The 23,538-nt window shown below is 39.1% G+C and overlaps 1 protein-coding gene across 1 annotated transcript in view; it reads right to left on the bottom strand.

The window, feature by feature from the left end:
* Positions 1–7,565: 7,565 nt before the first annotated feature.
* Positions 7,566–23,538, bottom strand: part of pcdh17 (protocadherin 17) — a 65,058-nt gene continuing 49,085 nt past the window's right edge. Inside the window, exon 5 of the mRNA XM_057362299.1 lies at positions 7,566–9,870. Within this exon, the coding sequence (XP_057218282.1) occupies positions 9,170–9,870 (701 nt within the window). The 3' untranslated portion in view covers positions 7,566–9,169. The remainder of the gene's footprint in view (positions 9,871–23,538) is intronic.

Below are 23,538 nucleotides of genomic sequence, written 5' to 3' on the forward strand. Positions count from 1 at the left end.
AAAAATAACAGCCATCAGGTCTGGAATGCAGAGTAAATAATGACATATTTCAAATAGATGTAAAGGGATTTAATAAATAACAAAAATAGCATATTTTCATAACCAAAATGGACTGATGGATTGGCTACTTAATATTATAGTCCGGCACATAGATATATATATATAACTAAATGCCTTATTCAAGCGCTGTCCACTGACGTCAGTTTGCTAGAATGCCACAGCACTGCGCAGCATCCCTGTTGAAAAAAACAGCATATGCTGGTTTGTGCTGGTTTAAGCTGGTCAAACCAGCATCAAAACATACCTAACCAAGCATATGCTGTTTTTTCAACAGGGATGGCTGTGAAAACCACAAGATTTAATTTCCCTAAATATGGGATACCCTTTAGTTGTTGTCATGTGTTAGTTTAGCAAATATAATGTTTGAGTTTACACAACAGTAAATACGTTTTCATAATCATACATGCGTATAACTATAGTTGCAAACGCACAGTTAGATTGCTCTTGAGTGTTAAGGACCGGCTTGGCAGGGTTGCCAGATCTGTGAAACAAAATCATTCATCCTAATGTCGCTAGTCCAAATAAGAGAAATTAACATTCATAAATAAAATAATTATAAGATTGACAGCTAACAAACAAAATCCTTCCACTCCTAATCTGCCGAAACAAACAACCCGCAGGAACAGTTAAAAACTAAAACCAAATTCCACGGGAAACCGTAGACTTGACAACACCATCTCGCGCAGTTTCAAAATGACAAAATAGCATATTTTCATACCCATAATGAACTGGCGTTACATATAGTCAAATAGTTTGGTCATATCTCACCATATCTACACCAGAAGCGACCGGCATGATGCGCCACGACAACGGCTTGTTCTTAATACGATTGTCGTGTCACGTCGCGCCGCATCCAATGTGGCATTCTATTGTCTTTTATCGTATCGCGTCGTGACGCACCGCGTCTGGTGTAGACACGGTGTTAATTTTTTTATTGTCTTTAATATAATGCCCATCTGAATTAGATTTCAAAATAATGACATTTGGAGACGTAGAAGTATGTACTCACTAGTGTGAGTAGCAGAATTGTAAAAAAATAGTATGACTAATATTGCACTATATTACAATTTTTTTTTCAAGCTGGTTTCGAAAACATTTCTCCTTCCATCGGTCATTCAAATAGATATCCCTGCTCCAAACTCACATCGATTGAGCCAAAGTTGCTGTCAGCCTGCTCGATATTTCACCTTTAAGTTCACATTAAAACAGCCCGCGTAATTTATTTACCGACCGTCAGGCGAGCCGTACGTCTTCTGCTCTGACATCTGAATTATTATTATAATCTCGCAGGCTCTCATTTGCTGCCCGAAAATCGATTTATTAGTTTACAGTGTCCTGAAAGAACACCACTCAAACTTACAGGTCACATTCAGCAAAGCCCTTTGAGCTAAATTAGGGGGAGCGCAAACTCTGCGTCTGATATTTATGAATTGATTTGGCGGTGTCGGCCGATGCTGGCTCTTTGCTAATGGCGATAATCCATCGGATGGGATTCATATGTCTACTTCATATTAAGTTTCCTCACTGGTTACTGACCTTTTCATTTTCCTGTGCATACGCGATTCTTCACATCTATGGGCTTGTCAGGACTCATTATGTTCTGACTGCTGCTTTGTTAGAGAGAGAATCTGCACACTGAACAGATGTGTGTGTGAGTGTGTGTTTGTAAGAGAACTGCGGCTTTTATAGTCTGTTAAACAAAGGCATAAAAAATAGAAGCCTGGGGTGGTGGGGGCGCTCGCCCTGCTCGAAACGGATCGCTGGTGTGTGCGTATTGAGTGACTGGGTGGAGATGACAATCATAACAGGGTGTTGCCTCCCCCCTCGCAGAAAGTGTTGACCATTTAGCTTATAAAAGGAGTTATAAAAAAAAATACAAGATGCCCAGCCAGTTGGTGAGCCCATGTGTCCGGATTCACGCACTGTATGTGTCAAATGGTATGTGAGATTAGAATAGGAAGGTGATGTCATGACAATACTGACTGGGTGATGACATCACAAGAATGCACAACAAAAAAACAAAACATCAGCAAAGATCATAAACTATGAAAGTAAATTTAACTGAGAAATTAAACATTCTGTCATTATAAGCAATGCAAGTCAATGGGTACCGCTGTTGTTCAATTACCAACATTCTTTAAAATATCTTCTTTTGTGTTCTGCAGAAGAAAGTCGATCAGGTTTGGAATGACAAGAGGATGAGTAAATGATGACAAAATTTAGATTTTCGGATGTACTATCCCATTTAGAAACATCCAAGCCTTGTAAACCATGAACTATTATTATAATGAAATACATGTGATTTATGTTGCTTGCATTTTTAATAAGAACAGGCTTCTTGTCCCCAAAATGGTAGTTATGGCATAGCAACAAAGACACATCATGTGATTGTTCTCTTAAAATAAGTACTCTTAAAAGGATACTGAAGCTACCTCAGCACTTTTTAAATGCATACACCTTTATTACTTAACCGTAAGTGTAGGCTACTTTAAATGCAATACGTGAAGTTTTTTTGGCGTCAAGAAGCAATTTTGTTTTAGTACATCCAAATATGCTAAACACTCCAAAGTTTGTAGTGTCTCAAGTACTTTTCGTGCGTAGTGGGAGTGATTTCTAAAGCTGAAGATGTAAAATCCAGGCACAGACCAAGAGATATTGCCAGACCGATAACGCAGCATATACTCTCAGGCTACAATATTTTCGAAGGTTTTAGAGATTAACCTTTTGAATGTAATGTTGGGGATATGATGGCCCTCCTCCGCCCGCTCGACTTCTCTAATTAGCTGCCTGACATTTCACTTAATCCAATAAAAAAACAACATGGCCACCATGCGACGTTTAGAAATTGGTAATTGGAACTTTTTAATTTCCGTTGTCCGTCTCTGTTCTGGTATTGCTAAATTCTGATGACTAGAGAGATATTTTTACCGCAAAACAAGGAACGTTTTTGCCCCAAGGGTTGGACGAAGGGAGCATTTGTCATCTTGTTTAATGAAGTACATTTTCCTGTCACCAAAGGCCATGAATGAAGAGTTTGATTCGTTCATGCTTAGGCATGGTATCGGTTTTCTGCTGCTTCTGTTTTGGATGTACGATGTCATAGGTTTTCGGCACTCGAGCAGGCAACATGGCTACGATTACCTCATGTTAGCATCTTCTTGGTGTGGGCTTTCACAACAAGGTCATTGCGTTGGCTCGTTATGAAACTGACATATTCATCTCCTGTCAGTCATTGATGTGGTATCTTGTAGTTGAGTTTGGGGGTGGGTGTTTAATCGATAAATAAACCTTGACTGAAGACTGTGAAATGGAAAGGATGAAACAAGTGCCTTTTGGTTGCACCAGTGTAGACTTCACAGTGAACTTTATACTCCTCTTATTATCTACATAAATCCGTGCACCAGGTCATTAATGTCTGGTGAAATTAAGCAGTTCTTGAAAGTGTCAAATAGCGCATATTAGTTGGCCCTGTGTTGAAGTCTTACAGTAGCTAGAGGTCTGTCTACAGAGCTTACGGAGGACAGGCACCCAGAGAAAAAAGCTCCGAGCTAAATGAGCTTGGCACAGGAAAGCACCGTGCAAAAAAGACCAGACTTTATTTCTCCCTCTCCTTAATTAATACCTGCCCCCAAGCTACTGATATATACAAACACGGAGAAACGCAAATGAAATGCGCTTGGGAATTAAGGCAAATACAAGATAAGAGATGGAAATGAATTTTCATCCAACATTATTATAAAAAATAAATATTGTAGCCCGCATTATGCATTTTCATGAAATTCTTAATTGGCTTAGAACCTAGAAAGTGAATTACTTTTGTGTTTAATTTCAGGGGGCTACTGATATCAGTGTTCTGTTCAATTCAAAAGCAAATCTTATTATGCACAGCAAAACTTTGCTTGATCATAAGTAAACATATTTGAAATCTTATTAGTGAAGCCACATTCAACGCAATATTTTTAATATAAATACACTATTATTTTTAAGGTGTTCTGTCGCTTATAGAAGAGTCACTCAAGTTCAATAAAATGTAAATAACAATTAAGCAAAACTGCGTAAGACTTGATTCCAGAGACTCCATCTCAAATATGCAGGCCTATGTGTTTTCCCTTACCTTAAAGAACTTTAAAAAACAGTGAAACTTACTTTAAATTTTACTTAAAGCAACGAATTCCAGGTTTTAGCGCTGAACTTTTCTGTTCAAGGCCACCTGGAGCCCTACTCATCACTTTGTTCAAGCGAATGAAAACTGCTGCCGTTAATGGGCCAAACAGCCCGTATTATGCAAAAAAGGGATGATATTTACATTGTAAGCCCTGTCTGTCATTTAAGCAAAGCTGCTCTTGTGTATAAATCTGCCTGATTCCTCTGGCCGACTGCCTGGAGCCGCTGAAGTGTGCAAGAAGTGCCATCGGTACCATCCAGAGCATCCTCCACTTAAACAGACGCCTGCCTCATGCCTGTCGGCTACCTCCGTGCTTTAATCTCTCCGAGTGGTGGGAATGTGAACTAATGAGATAAATTAAGAATCATTAGCCTGGAGCTAAACTTTACAGATATCGTCCATGTTCAGCAGAAAAACGCAGATTCCTTCAACTGAAAGCAACAGCTATAAGAGGGGCTGAAAATAAGAGGGGCTGAAAATGACAACATGTGATAACGCATACAGAAAATGTTACACTAACGTTATTTTTGTCTTAGTGTCTTAACGTTTGATGGTTGCAATTTATTAATTATTTATTATTATATTAGATCAATGGTTTGTTCTTCACCGGTTGTTCAAGTGGTACGCTGTTTGTGTGTGTGCGTTGCATGCAAGCAAACATGCGTGTTTAAAGGGAGGGCTATGTATAAGGTCGTGTTCAATTATGGATTTAAACATTAGACTTTGATGGCCAAAAATAGCCCCCACTAATACTGCAATCAATCTCTTTCTGTGCCTACTGAGTGTAATTACACATTAATGAGGAAACACTGCTTTATGCTGGATCTCAGACTATGTGTTGACCTCAGCAACTTATAGTCCATTAGACAGCAAATAGCTCACAAGGCAGGCATAATAAACCATGCCTTGCACCTCAACCGAGGGACTTAAAGTGATACTTCACCCAAAAAAGAAAATTCTGTCATTATTTACTCACCTTGGAGTTGTTCCAAATCTGTATAAATGTCTTTGTTATGATGAACACAGTGAAAGATAATTGTAAGAATGCTTATAACCAGACAGATTTTGCCCCCCATTGACTACCATAGTAGGAAAAAACACAATGAGTCAAAAGTGCCCCAGAACTGTTTGCTGTCCTACACTCTGTTCAACAGAACAAAAAACGATACAGTAATTTTTCCTACTATGGGAGTCAATGGAGATCTAAATCTGTCTGTTTATATGCATTTTTCCAAATATCTTTTTCTGTGTTCATCAGAACAAAGAAATGTATACAGATTTGGAACAACTCGAAGGTGAGTAAATGATGACAGAATTTTATTTTTTGGGTGAAGTATCTCTCTTATTTATGAACAGGCATTGCTAGTGACTTTCCTGAATCAGGGGCTTCAAGTGACCCCAGCAAATTTCAACACATCATTGTGTTTTTTATCATAATGTGAGAGCTTTATGTAATATTAAATGTCTTTAATAGTAATATACCACCGTTACATTCAATGTTGTGTAAAATTTGACTGTCTAAATAGATGCAGTCCATATTTTTTTGTTAAAACAAATAAAAATGAGTTAGGCCAAGCATCAAAAATCAGTGTCTCCTTACCTTAGCTCGATTCGCAATGGTACACTGTAAAACTAGTAGGATTTACTTAATTTTTTGTGCTTATTTCCGCAGTTTTTAAAGTAAATTTTTTTTCACATTTGTTTACAAGTAAACGTTACTTTTCTGCACACATTTTTTAACGTAAAATGTACTTAAAAATAAACTGTATGCAAAAACTTGCACAAATAACACAAAAAATGAAGTAAATCCAACAGTTTTTTAAAGTGTATGCTTATAATAAAGATTTATAAGTGAAATCACGGGAAATTTCAGTTCGATTTCGTCATTTGACTTCAACCCATGTAAAGATGAGTACGCAAAGCAATCTGCACTTTTAAGTTTTACAATAAACAGAGGCAAAAGTTGTTTTTTTCTGATTCTGAGCATAGTTACGATGACGGTCATAGAGTTTGCAGATTGAAATTTTGGATAAGAAACTTTCACTTTCCTGGGAAAAAGTTCAATAAGGTTTAGTCAAACCCAAACTAGCTCTCACATGCACACAGACATAAAGGCACCCACTGGTGCTCGACTCAGACATTCACAGGCGAAGCAAAGTTGGACTAAAAGTACAGGAAACAAAGAAACAAACTGACTGAGACTAACGACAAGCAGCGAAGTTAGTTCCATCTGTCTAGCTTTGGGTTAAAACGTTTGTAAGAGCCTTGAAGTCTCTCGCAGGCGTTGTTCGTGTAAATGAAACAGACTGAACCGTGGCAGAACGCTGATGACGGAGAATCGGTTCAGTTGAAAATAAAACCGCTTGTGTCAGGCACCACGGTGAGATCTGAGGCGACGACCGTATTGTTATTTGTTGCGGTTGTGTCAAGTGTGTCGGAATGTTAAACTTGTCATTGTTTTGAAAAATAAATAATAAAACCTCATTTAGATATGAACACAATAGTTCTCTTTCTCACAACAAACTCCTTTTTTTGCCATCTCTGGGCCTGGGTACTGATAAGCCTACTGGGTAAGAAAAGAAGAATGCAAAAACGAATGAGAAAGTCTAGGAGTGCCGTCTTTGAGCCAGGAAAACAGATGCGCTGGTAAAACAGTGAATAAATAAACCAACCAGCAAATAAATAAATAATGGAACAGACGTGATTGTGTCTTTACAGAAGATGAGAGGAGTTTTTATCGCACACCCCGGGCACGGCTTTCTGATGACAGAAATAGTCGATCATAAAAATGGTTTCCCTCATGTTTCTTCATGTTTTTTTCGTGTCTTTTGTGTTTGTGGCAGCTCATTTCACATACAATGTGGCAAAAGTTTGGAAATGACAGATATAAGCGGAGTTTGGTTTACGATAAGCAGGGTTTTGATTAAATTGCTCTTCTTCGGAATAGTGTAAATGCCAGAGTACACTGTGTGGGCAGGGTATCGTTCTATTAAAATAAATATATATTCATGTATTCATTGTTTGGAAAAAGAAGTCATGATATGTGGAGAGTGCACAAGGTTATTATAGACCATAAGCTAAACTAGAAGGATAGGTTGTTTAACTGCTACAATTGAGCAGAAACTGCAAAAATATCTTATTACCAGAGTGCAAAAATGCACATAAAAGTGGCTGGTTTTAACTTTGAATAGACAAAATATATAAACAAAAGAAATAATTTCGATGAGCTGGAGAAGATAAAGTAACATACACACTACTGTTTTTGGTTCTTTTTACAAAACAAATAGTACTTTGTGAAACCCTCTCCAATTGCATTATAATAAATGACCAATATCACTAAACGCAAGAAATGTTTAGGAACAAATAAAAACAGAGAAAATGTTGAAATGTAGCTTCCCCAGTTTCTGTATTGTACAAAAAGTATGCAAACTGTAGTTGCGTCTGGCTGTTGTATGAGTTGTTTTTAGACAAAAGACAAATTCGCTCAGCAAATAGTGAACATTTAAGCAGTTTTTCCAACACCGATTTAAAAAAAACATAGCCTGTCCAAACGCACAGCAGCGAGTTGATCTTTCAAGCAACAAGTGAAAGAGAGAGAACCGAATGGAAAATAAACTCATGAAGTTTGACGACTACTAAGGTATCAGCTGCCAAGTACAATATAAGCCCATGTATATTACAACACAACCATATATTAATTTAATAAAATACACAATATAGCTCTTGTACACGTAACAATTTGGCTCAAATGCACAGAAACTGCAGAAAAATCAATAAAAATATGTTGCTTTGATGTAAACACATTAAATCGGATACATTTTGCACGTTAAATGATTGTGTATAAGTGACAATGTGAAGGGACATTTCCTTTTTTAAATCTTTTCTGTTATGTTCTGTTTTTTTGTTCATCGAAACAGCGTCCTTTGCAGTTTAATAAATAACTTCATCAACTGCATTTTCATCCTGTGCACAACCTCGTTTTTTTTTCCAGAGATTGCTTTTTCCCACTTTTTTACAAAATGTATAAATATTTCCATTGTTATCTGAACACTATACATAAGTCCATATATTTATATATATTTATCTATATGCATATATAGATATATCTTTTCACAGTTGAGGAAAAATGTCCCTAATATACAAGAGGGTGACTGTTATAACTTATAACTTTCTTCTCGGACACGAGAAGAGTCACTTTAAAAGGAGTGAAAAGCAGAAGACAGATGCAATTACACAGAGGACCAATAAGTGAGAGCAACAGGTTCACCGTTCTGGAATGTTCCATACGTACGTATACATGGGGAGGACACAGTTTACACATGTGACTAGAAATGACAGGTGAAGAATGGTTACATTTCATAATCAACCCTGCCCACCCCGCCCCAAAGGAATCATTGCCCCACACATCCCTCAGAGTTTGCTGATATCATTAGCACTTCTTATGCTGATATTACAAAGCCGTTAAAAGTGAAAGAGAACGTCTCTGTCTTGGTGTGGTCCGATCGCTTCGGGGTGTTTGATACACCCCACCCTTTCAACTGCGATTGTCAGAACAAGCCGTTTTCGCCCACCCCTCCTAAAGTCCTATAGCCGAAAGGGGTGGTACGCTCCATCTGCGCTAACAGAAAGATGTCACTATAAGAATACGTTTTTTTTAAGCTGGTGGGCACTTGAAGAACAAAAGCTTGCTAGAAGCCAGAAGCAGCAACTTCTGCAACTCCAAAAGAACTCCCTTGCCCCAAAACACAACACAACGCGTCCACATAAACAAAAGCAAACTGTTTTTTGCTCCTTTCCCTTATGTGTATTTGTCGAAATCTTCAAGTTCTCATTTTTTGTCCTTTTCAATTGTCTCGTTGCTATGGCACTCTCTTAGAGAGCGTCTCGACTCGGCCTATATTTGGAGGAATCCTGCCTGTCGTCCAAAGCGCGGCAGGAACCGTCTCACTTTCTGATAGGGGTGTTCTCACTTCCCCGACAATCCTGCAGCAGTTTGTCGATGTCTCTGACCACCTGGTCCGCATCCATGGTGCCACGACCCAGCTCTCCTCCTCCCTGCTCCAAGACACAGTCCATTTCCACCGCCGTCTCCTGGCTGATCCGCGAGCGTGCCTCAGCCAAGACTTTGGCCACCGGGTCGGACGGAGGCAGAGTTGAGTAGCCCTGCTCTTTGTTCTGCTTGTTGGGGGAGATGTACTGTCCATCTGGAGGTCCGTAGTGGCTGGTGCTGGGCTTGCCTTCCGCTCCGTCGCCCATACCTTTGGCTGAACAGGGGGAACCTGTATTACAGCCCTTGGAGGGACTACACGAGGCCGAGGGGACCTCTTGCAACAAAGGGCTGAGGGCACGTTTGGTCTTTAGGTAGGGTTTAACATTCGCCACCAGGATGGTGTGGTCTCGACGTTCCTTGCCGAACGTGCAGAATGTTTTTTTGCCGTTGGGATTGCACACCATCTCGTAGGGCTCGGTCTCAACGGCCACCGCTTCCATGCCGGCCGGGACGAAGAGGTTGGTGCGGTAGTCCGAGCCCTCGGCCTGGGGGGTTCCTGCTCCTCCAGCCCCGGCTGCAGGAAACTGGGGCATCCAGCAACGGTCCGAGTGACCCAGCACTCGACATTCTTCTGTGCAATTCACACAATCCTCTTCTATGAAGAAAAAGAGAGAAAAACATGGTTAACAGGGAGGAACAACAGTAGCCGATGAATAATATCAGTACAATATTGTTTCATATTCAATATTGTTTTCTGAACAACAATCTTTTTCCACCAAACTGTGCCATAATGTTTATAGCTGACTCACAGGGATACAAGAAAGTGTTTTTGTATTATTTTCTTAAGTATTTCTGATTTTAAGGTCTAAAAACATGAATTCTAAAATTCATATATTAGACAGATGGTTGCACTATTTGTTCATTATTAAACTGGGATACAAGAAAGTATTTTTGTATTATTTTTTGAAGTATTTTTGATATGAAGGTCTCAAAAGTATTTCAAAAATCTAAAAAAAAAAAACACATGAATACATATATTCATATATTTGACAGATGGTTGCAATCTTTGTTCATCTGAAGCTGTGATACAGGAAAGTATTTTTGCATAATTTTTTCAAGTATTTTTGATGTTTAGGTCAAAAAAGGTTTAAAATCTAAAAACACATTGATACAATAATTGGTTCATATATAAGACAGATGATTGCACTATTTGTTCATTTTTAAACTGGGATACAATAATGTTTTTGTATTACTTTTCAAGTATTTTATTTGAAAGTCTAAAAAGTATTTTAAAATCTAAAAAACCCATGAATACAATAATTTATTCATAAACTACATTATAGACAGATGGTTGCACTATTCCTTCATTGTTGCATACAGTCAATAACACAATAGAAACGTTCATGTTGACTCTTCATTGTCAATATATGGTATATACTGTAGCAGCACCCACTCCTTCTCTCTCATCACATATTATTCACAAGCTAAAATATGTGTATTTTTGTTTGCAGTGTTGCAGCAAATTCAGCAGCACGGCTCCTAAACAGCATTGCAGGAAACACTGCGGTAAAGTTCACCTCCACAATACCACAAACAAGCTCAACAAAGCAACGAAATATATAACATAAGTCTTCCTGCTTATAGATGGCAGAATGGGAACCAGCTGGCTTTTCTGTGAACATGATCAAGGAGATGGCAAAAAAAAAAAACACCACAGCCCCCCTCCAGTTACCCCCCATGATACATATGCATTCTAAAACCACCCCCTCAGTAGAGCAAAAAGTTTTGGCAAAATGTGTGGTGCTGCTATCATAAATTTATGTCACTGGGCTTTGAAGCTATCCCAAGGCAGCCCTGCCATATCACAGAGCCAAGTGTGTAGTGCGGCACTGCGTCGCTTTAGGTCTGTGTGTGTGTATTTGCCTTCTTTCATCTCAGCTCAGAAGAAACCACATTTTGGATTATTGTGGGCTGTTTGTGATGGTGTGTCAAACGGTTCCAGGACTGTGAAGAGGATAAAAAATGATGTATTTTAAAATGGTAAATAAAAGAAAATGAAAAAGGGAACAAACAAAGCGGAAAACACGAAAATGAAATTAAACCAAAAAGGATAAATGAAAAGGGAAGAGGAAGGAGCAGCTGATGTCCTGTGAATATAAATGTTTCGAGAGCTCAGGTGGACATGGGGCTTGGGGCTGTCTGTGTCCGCAGAACACATGCAAACCTCAAACGCAGTGGCATCCGTTCTATCGTTTCACAACGGAAGCGCAATGATTCGAGTAGAACAAACAAAGGTCTTCCATCCATATTTAAAAGGTCAGTTATGTCTGTCTTTTGGAACAAAAACTTAGAAACACAAGCGACCTTATAAATTGATAAGAGGAAATGTTCAATAATGCAATATTTAACCCAGTCATTTTTTTACCAATTAAAGCCCCAACAAGTCTCTTTTGATAACAGATGTTTGTGAAAAATGGCTCCTAATCTACTGAAATGCATTAATGTCTCTTCGGATGGAAATATATTAGGCAGGCAGAAATGGCGGCTCTATTAAACTGCATGATTAAATTAAATAACTTACTGTACTTTTGTGTGATTTGCTATTTTGTGTCTCATGTATTTTAAAACCTGACTGAAAGTGCTTATGGTCTGTTTACTTGCCGAAACACTGAGTGTGTAAAGAAAGACGATCAACTTATTTGATAAACTACTTTCTTTTTCTTATTCAGTAAACGTGGATTAATTGTCTGTGTTGTGACAGTCCTAAAGTGAATTGATTTCCATGTTTACTTTTGCAGAAGTCTAGCTGATCGGTTTCTTCATGCGAAGAGGCAATGCTTGACGCGTATAAATGAAGACCACTTGACTTTATTATCCTCATTAATCATATTTTACAATGCTCTTTCATATGTTTCTCTGCTAAAGGCCACGCCATGTCATGAAAAATGATCCTTCTCTGTTCTCTTCCCAATCCCTATTGTTCCCGATTTCACGCAAGTGTCTGGCCAACAAAAGCCTATCCCTGGGGTTTCCTTCAGTTTGTTTCTGGTCTGTGGGGGTTTTGCTAACCTTGACAAAGTTTTCAAACTCATAAAAAAACATTCCCAAGACTTTCTCTATGGTAACGGTACGCTGCACCTGCCTCTCCCGGGGTCAAAATGTCTCACAAAACACATACACTCAAACACACAGGGACATCTACTGTAGCCAGATAATCTTTTGATGCTCCTTTTAGAATTTATTAGTACAGGCACACATTTTCTTCAGCAAACCATTAGTGCGTCTTTTATTTAAATCGTCCGCATCAATTACATCTTCACGGGTCAAAGTATCACTGTTAAAATCCTATTTAAATCATGTACTACTATGTTCCAGTTCCCAATAAAACTACAAGCCAACTGGCAACTAACTCCGCTTTATACATTCACCAAAGCCAACTTCTTCCGTTTGGCGCTTGGCGAGCGTGAATTTTGGACCCTGCTGGTGCATCCCCGGGGAAGAGCTCTCTGTGGCGTGGAGACAAGGGTGTGAGACGAGAGGGGTAAGTACTTCTTAAGAGGTGAGAGAGAGAGAGAGAGAGCTTGACATTTAGCACGTGGTGCTCTCGTGTTGTGGCAGAGGAATACAAGGGCTAGTCCTGAGTGGCACAAACTAGCATGTGTGACAAGGTGAGGAAGAACACGCTGTCCACTTTAAATAATGAGATCTCCCACGCACACACACACACACACACACATAGAAAGGGCCCATTTCTGATCTACACACGGATCTTAAATCTAAGCGGCATTGCTAGTTTTTTTGCTAGTGAACACTATCACAACTATAGCAAGACAGAAGAGCGATATTGTTAGGATCATTTTCAGAGAATTTTCTTTTTAGGGGATAAACAATAAAACATTGACAGCCAATCACAATTCATTTGAATTTCAAAGTGCAGCATGCAAGCCTAGAATAAATAAAACATTGTTTGTTGGTGTGGACGCTAATAAAATGATTGTTTTGAGTGTAAAAAAACTATTAGGATAGCTATTTTACCAGCCTCTGAGTGTATGTACTGTACAGAGCTTACAAATTTATAAGACCACCTGTCGCGATAAAGAGAAAATATAAATATTTTGTATAAAACAATTATGGTCATTTATTAGGCAAATAACAAACTGAAGCAAATGGTGTTTATTCTAGATTTTATACCCAAATTTTAGCTAGAACTTTTACCTCTCTCAGAAGTCAGAAATGAATCAAGCGTAACATTGAACCAAAACTTATTTTTCTATTAAGGAAGTAACTTTAATTTGGCATCTTAAATAAAACACTGTATGGAAAAAAAATGGATTAACCATTACATAAAAAAATGCTTTGGGTAATGATTTGGCACAAAAATAATGGTGCTTCACGATAGCAGAATTTTTTTTGTCTAAAAGGTTCCATAAAGAACCTTTAACATCTGAAGAACCTTTCTGTTTCACAAAAGGTTCTTTGTGGTGTAAAAAGGTTTTTCATGTTATAAATTGGTAAGAAAGACTTGCATTTGACTGAATGGTTCTTTGTGGAACCAAAAATGGTTCTTTTATGGCATCACTGTTTACGTTTCTTTGTTCTGTAATGCAGGTTTGGAACAACTTGAGGGTAAATGGTGACAGAATTTTCATTTTTCACCTTTAAAAATGTCACCTTTAGAAATAAGACCAGCATAACTCAATGACAACCACAAACAAACATTTTTTCTAAACTAAGTAAAAGCAAAACAACAGAAAAGAACATCTATGCTATAAAAGACCAAATCGAACCGGGCTCTCCAGCGTGCTCGGGAGTGACTGCTCATTCAATGGAGGCACAATAAAGCATAAATAATCTATGCTGACACATCTCTACGCAGCCAGTGAGGAGGAACCAATCCTTCAATAGATTATTCATGCCTGGGCGGAACAGGTGACCTTGAGTGTTGGCAGGGTCGCCATGACTAACAATAAGACATGTGACACCAGCCGAGGCCACTAATTCGTCGCCAGATACGAAGCAGGAAGCACGGTGTGAAATATTGCCACCCCAACCCTCCCTCACCGCACACACATACTATACAGTCAGCACACAAGGTTAGTGGTTGTGTTGGGCACACTTCATTATAATTGTACAGTGTGCCCGTGCTTGCTTAATGCTCCTCACGTAGATACCGAATGCTGGAGAGCTCTGACGTTCTTTATCAAATATGAGCTCCTACGCAAGAATGTCAAATCAACCGGTCAATTATTATCACAAACAGCACACGCGACAGCCCCTTCACGAGGGCCGCACACTTCTGTTTTGGAGCACAAGGTGTCCGCCAGCATAGCGCTTGTCCCGCTCATGAAGCTAATGATGTGTGTGGGACAAATCTCATTTTGCGCGCGCAAACCCTACAGGCAGAGTAGCGACTCGAGATTATATGACAGTCTTAACAGAAGGTCACATCATAATATATTATCACACTGTATACCCTGTGACGTCTGTTTCCTTGTTTGGAAACAGGAAGACTGTGAGATGATGTATGTGTTAATGTTAGTTAAACCAGTTCTTGAAAATAACATGAATTGGCATTCAGAACCCATTTTACTATGTGACATATTTTTGAGTGAAACAGAATAGTCAATGAGAAGAGAATATTAAGTCATTTAAATGGATTCATTCATTAAATGACAATATTCAAGATTATGCTGTCATACACGTGTACAGTAGTGGCCTTTATTCAAACATTTTTAAGATTTTGAATCTATGTTGCGTAGTTGTGCTTGAGATGAATTTAAGGAGGCTTGGTAAAAATGTATGCACGAAACACACAAAGCTTACTGAATCAAGGCCAGAAAGAATAACTGCTATATAGTCAAAAATAATAAAGGACCAATGAAATATTAATAACTGCATAAATAAATGTATGCTTTATTTCTTGTGGTTTTTGTTTCTCTATGCATTTTTTTTGGCCTATTATTCCCTGAAGTGCTGTAGCTCCTGCCAATTTTTGTAAAATAAATACCACGTTTAGCGTATGTTTTATTATTATCTTATACAGTATTTTGATGATTTATCCAAAAATGAACATTGTTTCATCATTTACTTATCCTCGTGTCATTTCGAATGTGTTTGACTTTCGAACACAAAAGAAGATATTTTGAAGAATCTTGGTAGCCAGTAGCACTTGCCTCCCTCGATTTCTATTGTATGAGCACAAAACCTAATAGACATTTGTCAAAATATCTTCTTTTGTCTACCACAGATAAAATCGAGTGAATAAATGGTGACAGAACATCCCCGAACATCCCTTTTCACCACTACTGTACATTGGTTGATTCTGTACGACTGCTGATTCTGACATTTTAAATTTGGATCAATATGTCACAGTTGATCTAAATTCAAAATGTAACAAAAATGATTCAAAATGACTCTCCATATTAATGGGGCCTGAGATCTCTGCTCACACCCACAGTTAAACTCGGAGCGCTGTCTTGGCAGTCTAATGAGCCAACCTCCAGAACTGACATAATGAACGCAGTCCTACGCTACATCCACAACCTCATTTGAGTTTTACCCAGAGAAACCTACCTCTGAGCCTGCTGGGAGAGAGAAAGGTGGAGAAAGTGAAAAAGACAGGAAGGAGAATTTAGGCCACTTAAGAATCTAAAGCCGGTTAACAAACACATCACACTTCTAGTTACGGAAGAGGATTACAGATGCCAGGTTTTTGTCTTTCCTTCTCTCCCTCTCAGAAGGATTTGGGTGCCTGTGCGCTTTATTTGATTCTCCAGCTGGGAAAGAGACAGAAAGAGAGACAGATAGTGTATTCTGACTCGGTGCATTAAGGCCTCCTGCCAAATCTTTTATTAGCATCTCGTTTTTCAGTCCTGTCGTTTCGTTTCTCTGTGCTCATTCGCCAGTGACCCTTCCCGATCTCAGCGCCACGCTACCAACTTCCTGTTTTCTTGTGGCCTTACCGGCCAACATCAATTTCCTCTTCCTCCTCCTTTCTCAATCTACTTCACTCTGCCAGCAGGGACAGATGGAGTATGTGATGGTAATAATTACAAATCAGCCTTTATGTCATGATTAAAAAACAACTTCTGACCTGGAGGTAAAACGACGAACAAAAGTAATAGAGCAAAATAACATCTTATTCTGACAGTTGATGTCCTGGATGAAATTGTGCAGAGGTTGCTTTTTTAACAGCTCGGGAGATTTGGAGTTCTCAGTTAGTCTCAGATGTTTCTCCGGATTGCAAATTGTAGAGGCAAAATGAACTGGAATTGGGTTGATGAGAATTGCTTGATTTCATCTACATCAATCAACATTCATATTGACTTTGTGACATTGTTGAGATCTCTTCTGAAACTCCAATGAAGACATTTGTGAGATTTCTGTCTCTTTTTTTCCAGAAGAAATATTTGAGATGCAAGAGACATCACAAGTTTCCATTTGCTCTCCATTTAACCTCACTGATTCATTCATTCAAAAAGATCAAAAGGTAGTTTAAAGCACAGTTCAACATGCTCAGAAGTTCTTTAGCACTATAGAAGCATGTTGGCATACTGTAGCTTTTACAAATCCATGCACACTTGACATTGAGGGGTTCTGTGGAGCGGGGGGACGTGACGGGACAGAATCACAGTGGGGTGGGGATCATGAACACAGGCTCTGTGTCAACAGTATGATATGGCTGCTCAGCGTGAACGGGGCAGCATCAGAGAACCAGCACCTGTGTCATGGCAGACTGGGGATGTGTGCGTGCGTGTGTAGTTGGCCTTGTACTTTTTCGAGCAGTTAAAACAGAGCCTCAAGGCATTTGTGACAGGCTGCTGATGCACCTGTGTGCATGTTTGCTCTGTTTAAGGCAGCACTGCAGGTAAATCTGTTCTTCTATTGTAGGGGTTGGCCAAAACCAATGTAATATACAGGGGGGGCAAAAGTCTGAGAATGCTCTGTTAACAATTTAACTGTTTTTCATTAAAAATGATATGCAAATTATCATCAGAATAAATAAAAGAATATTCTGTCATAATTTATTCACCCTCAAGTTGTCCCAAAACTGTATACATTTCTTTGTTCTGTTACTACCATAGTAAAAATTGTATCATTTTTTGGTTTTGTTGAACACAAAATTAGATATTTTGAAGAATTTAGCAAAGCACACACAGTTTGGGGCACCTTTGACTACCATTAGAATTTTTCCTATGGTAGTCAATGATGTCCCAGAAATGTCAGTTGCTAACATTTTTCCAAATATATTTCTTTGTGTTCAAGAGAACAAAGACATTTATACAGGTTTGGAACATCTGGGGGGCGTTTGGGGTTGAGTAATGAGTAATTCATGAGTCCCAAAGTTTTTCCATTCACTTCTTTATAGATCCATTGATCTAAAACACACATACATCTAAAACGACTGAACCTGAAATCTGTGTCTGCGTCCGGCGCTCTTAAGGAACGCCGGCTTATTCATTGCTTTTCGGGATAACGTGCGAGAGGAGGTAAAGCATCAAATGCCGATGGACTCCGGGGAGGCTCATCGACAAGCCTTCCGAAAATGCACAGGGAACGCGGAGACGCTCCAGCTAAGCCAAGGACAAATGTCTTTCGATCAAACGCTTCTTTTCATTACGCATTCACTGAGCCAAGCAGCAGGCAGCTAATGCCTGGTTAAGTTGCTCTAAGCCGAGGCCTCAGGGTAGCCTGCCTCCAGCGTAGACAACGAAGGAGACGACTCCAAACAAACACACAAAGCCGAATCAATGTCCATTCACACGCAGGACCTCCTTGAGGATGGAAATTGGTAAAACGAGACAAAAGTGAAAGGTAGAGAATGACTGCAGAAGGGGTGGGGAGAACGGGGAAGGAAAGACGCTTTTCCTCTTCTCACAGCAAGGGGCTCAACATAGACCTATGGACCATAGCACTCACCTGTGGTGGTAAGATCTGTTGGCCTTTCAAAGAGAATGTGCTAACCTTCACAACACACACATGAAAGGGACATTGGGGGTGAAGAGGCCGGGTTATTTTTATGGATCGCTGGATATGTCGCATTTCAAAAAGTGTACAGGCATATGAGTGTTTGTGTGTTCCAGTGTTTGCATATCCGAAGATAACTTGGCAATTCAGCTTTGATCTCTGATCACACACACATACACTATTATATTCTCTATGCTATAGATAAGTTCATACAAAGCTTTAAAGGTGCAGTGAACTAGGGCCACAATTTTAACCCAAGCTTTTGTTATATAAGAGGGAATCGTATTCAAGCGAACATCCTGTAAGTGTCAGACCTGAAAACGCCCTTGTTACTGAAATAACAACTGTTATTGACACGAGGCCCAGCGAACGCCAGGTTCTGGAATAGGTTGAACACCGCCTCCACAGAAGAATATCAACGCCTACTTCTCGAGCCCTGCCCACTGGTTCGCATGACAGTACTGAACACAAGCTGCACGGAACCAGATAGAGCGAGTGTAAGCATCATGCCGTTAAAGATCGCAAAATATTGTGCAGTGCCTGGTTGTGGAAGATCACAGTCTCTGCATAACCTTCCTTCGGATTCCAACAGTAGGAATGCTAAGTCAACTACGCAAGCTGCTATCTAATCATAGCAGTGGGCGTTTACTTCCAAGTCTTCTATGCGGCCCGTCCTTAAAAACCGAGCGTTTCTCCAGCCGGCCTCAAAACCAGGTTAGAAAATAGCCTATTACTTATTTATTTTGATGTTTTTGAATGTAAAAACCACGCGAACGTCATAAGTAGACATCAGACAATAGTATAAAACTATAAAAACGGCCAGTTCACTGCACCTTTAAAAGATTCAGCTCACAACACTCCGTTCTAGAACATTCTGCTGGCAATGTTTGTATTTAAACCACTTAAACCACAAGCTTATTAATTCAGCTACTGCCTTCCAATAATAGCAAAAGACAGCTCTTGGAAATTGTGTTTACCTTTATAAGCTTTGTTTTTTATTGTAATGTTAATTACTGTGCCCCATAAACATTACACTTTGGCACATACCTCCTACAGTGTTTGCACAATATAGACTATTAAATCATATAGCTTGTAGAAGTGTTCTGCTTTTTGTAAATGATCAGACTTATGATTTTCACATGTTTTACTAAAACAGGCAGATATAGGTCTGACACACTTAAAGTCCTTGGATGGAAAGACCGCAGACAAATCTAGAATGAATGTAGTTTGCTTCCACCATGGTTAATACATAGAAATGTAAAAATACCCGATAAAAAAGAAAAAAATATATTATATCCTATCATAAATATACAGTATATCAATATACAGATGCAGAAATAATTAAGAGACCACTTTTAAATTCTTTATAGGTGTAAGTTTAGGTAAAATTATTATTTTAGTTTTATTCTCTAAACTGATAACAATATTTCTCCCAAATTTCAAATAAAAATATTGTTTCTACTTGCATTTATTTGCAGAAAATGAAAACTGGAGAAAAAGGTCAAAATAACTGAAAAGATGCTCCCAGATTTTTTCAGATCTCAGGTACCATCCATAATCAATTTTAAGCAATACAAGAGTGATATTTGTATATATATATATATATATATATATATATATTTAGGAAAAGTTTGAAAAATATTGATTTTTATTACAGTGTTTTTTACACTTTTCATGTGTCTTGTCATGCTGTCAGTCTTTCACATTGCTGTTGGATGACTTTATGTCCCTCCTGAGGTTTGATTTTGTTGAAATTAAACAGAATGGAATGGCCACAATACATCTAGAAATGCTGATTAAATCAAATATTTGGAATGGTCTCTTCATTTTTTTCCCCGCAGCTGTATAAATATAAAATAATAACAAAATCAATGTTCAAAACTGTCTTACCTTACCCTGATTCTCTCAGGTAAGCTTATAATAATGAATTCAGCTGTCGGGTATGTTTTTGTGGGAAATGTCAGCTGGATGTTGCTCGACTTCAACCAACGTACAGATACACACTAAAAGTAACCAGCAATTTAATGTTTCAAACAGAGATGGCGATATTGATGTAAAGTTACAAACAGCAGCTTTAATGGAGGAAAATTACACTACTCACTACTACACTTTTATTTTCTACTCCGGCATACAAAAGGCCCTCATCACTCAACAACAAAAAGGGAAACTCATCCAATGTCCCTTCATTCGAATTGTGACACTTGAGCTAGCCTTTAACTGATTACATCACCCTTCTCTTTGTTAATAGATAAAAAGAAAACACACTCTGTCATTTTATCCTATTCATCTGCGCTGACGTGCTATACGCGCAGGGCTAACAGCTCATCAGGTGAATTCTATGCTGTGCTCAAATTAAGAACAGAGAAAAAGTACAGCCTGCCTGCTTATCGAATAACACTCAGATGGTTTGGCGTAACCTTGTCCTCAAACACAAATATTGAGTGAACATAATACCAAGCCAGCTCCTGTCTTTCAGAACTACCGAAGTTCAACGATTGAATGGACAGGACACTGGGTTGGATACAAAAGAGCCGTTGCACCCCACAGGCGGCACAAGGACAGAAAACGATTTACGGTGATGTCCACCTGAAAAGAGCCTGCAGAAATGAAAAACTAAACAGTAGGAGATTTCTGGCCACGCACACACACACACACTGAGCCTGTCTTTCACATGCGGAGTAAACATTCGGGAGTTGCAATGTCGGAGGTGAGACACAGGTGCGGTCTGAACAAAATTAGCCCATTACGAGTCCGTGTGAACAAAGAGAAGCGGAGGAAAGTCTAAATGAAGTCCTCAGTGTCGTTTAAACCTTTATAATTAGGACAGAGGAAGTCCCACCCGTGCTGGGTGAAGCTTTTGTAATGTAGGTACGGTGCGAGCGCCAGTTCGCTTTCAAACTCTCTTTTGGCCCGTGTGTCTTTATTACCTGCTGCTGCAGCAAAAGTTCAATCTTGGAAAAGTCAAAACATCCGCTGCGGGATTCTGCAGGTGGGGAAAAATTGGATGGCAGGTGCACGCAGACGCCCAGATCTTCAGTTTAATTCAAGTTCTACTTGTTTTCATAAAAACTGCGATTAATTACACTAGCACATACACACAAAACACATTTTTCATTATTTGTATTAATTTGTTTAATTTCCCTAAATGGCAGTTGTGGAGTATTATCTCTCTCTCTGTTTACATTTATGTTTTTCTCCAATAATCTAAATAATGTTAAGCCTCAAAAAGCTATTGAGTCATCTGTCTATTACAAAAACAACTCCCATTTTTAGCTTTGTATGGGGTAGGCTATATAAGACCAGATTTACTGCGCTTATGCTTTTTGTTGTCTTTATGTTGTGCCAATTGCTTCCATTGTTTACCTCATTTGTAAGTCGCTTTGGATAAAAGCATCTGCTAAATGACAAAATGGAAAATTCTGTCATTACTTACTCTCTTCTTGTCATTTCAGACCTGTTTGACTTTCTTTCTACTGCAGAACATAAAATAAGATAACCAAACAATGGCAGTACCCTTACACTTATATTGTAAAGACCCAACACTCATGCAAGTCAATAGGTACCATCGTTGTTCAGTTACCAACAATCTTCAAAATGTCTTCTTTTGTGTTCTGCAGAAGAAAGTCATACAGGTTTGAAATGACATAAGGGTCAGCAAATTATGACAGAATTTTTATTTTTGGTTGAACTATCCCTTTAACAAATAATCTAACAAACATAACAGCGTGAAAATAATTTCTTTTGAACACATCGAACATATCTCTAAATTACTCCTTGAAGTTAAGGTTTATGGCTTGAAAAGCCCAAAACACAAACATCAATGGTTTAGATGCTACCGACATTTCATTTTAGTAACCCTTTCTAAAAATAGCACAAAACAAAGACCTCATACAGACCTGTTTTGTACTCCTTTTATGAAAAGAGGCAACAATCTTATTAGTATTGACAGAACAGCCCGTGAACAGGCATTAACACCATTGAAAGGATAACAAACGCTGTAATGGTGCCGTACGTGTGTCCGAAATGAAGGCGAACACGCTCGATCGGTGACTGGCAGTAACTAACTTGCCTTCTAAATCACTTCCTGTAATGTAAATGCCACACTCAAGTCTACAGTCATTCCTTTCCCTGCTGTTTTCCCACAATTGGATTTAATACTTTTCTACGTGTCATCACTTTGTCACCGCAACGGTTCCCCGGAGTCCCGCGCGGAGGAAGAGGATTATACGTCTGTCAATTATCTCCTCTTCTCCCGGATCACGGCAACGTGGCGGACTAACAAAACAGACACGCTCGATGATGTCCAATCACTCATTACTAGACTCAGCGGGTGTTATCTGTGGTTGTGTGTACACCTTTAGAGTAATGGGGACGCTTTAACCCTATTATGTGACGGGGAGGGGACAGATGCGGAGGAGTAAGGGAGAGAGAGAGAACAAAATAGGGAGAATCTCTAAGAGATAAGGTGTAACTTTTTAATGAAGACAAGTCCACACAGGAATGGTGAAGATGGAGATGGGCGATAGACATAGGAAATAAGTAAAGGAGGAAATACAGACAATGGGGCCAACAAAGTGACAGTCTAAAAGTGTATTTAATCCATCTCTCTTATCTGAGAGACAAAGTGTGAGTGTGTGTGTGTGTGTGAGGGAAACATTTAATTCTACAGGGGGATTTGAGTCAATCAAGTATTTGATGAATGTAATCATTGCAGTAATTGATCTATTGAAGCTGGCCCTCTCAATGTGAAGACTGGGGGTCATAGGGAGAAAGCTGTTGAATCTCATAAGTGGCTTTCAGTGGGACAGGAAGAGAACCCAGCCAGATCCTTCTCTTCCCCCAGCTTGACACACAGCTGTTCCAGTCCTTTAATTTCTCGCTGGCTTCACAACCATCTCTCTAAATCTCTCTCTTCTAATACTCCGTCCACTCATTTCTTTCTCCTCCTGATTTACAAATTGAGATATTGTGGTACAGTAAGTGGCTGAAATGACGCATTTAAACATTTCAGAAAGCTGCATTTCAAAAGCAGATACGGCTTTTCGTATCTCCTTAGCAACAGCTGCAAGGCCCCCGTCACTAAGTGGGGGCCAATCTCTGCAGCTGACACCAGGGGTCCACGCATACGCCGTGAAGAAAATGCGGCTCAAGGAAGCGTGTTACGAAATGTGACATATGAAGAAAGCACATTTCTAGGAACACAAAGTCTTGAAATCCTGCATAACTACTTCAGTTCGGATTCAATACAGAACTTTGACCACTTTCAATGCTTTGGTAGGTACCCTAGAAAGAGTTACCATGGTAACCACAGGTACTACAATTATTCTTCCTACTATATAAAAGTATTTCTGTTCAT

Source organism: Triplophysa rosa, linkage group LG20 (genome assembly GCF_024868665.1).
Source record: "Triplophysa rosa linkage group LG20, Trosa_1v2, whole genome shotgun sequence".
NCBI lineage: Eukaryota > Metazoa > Chordata > Actinopteri > Cypriniformes > Nemacheilidae > Triplophysa > Triplophysa rosa.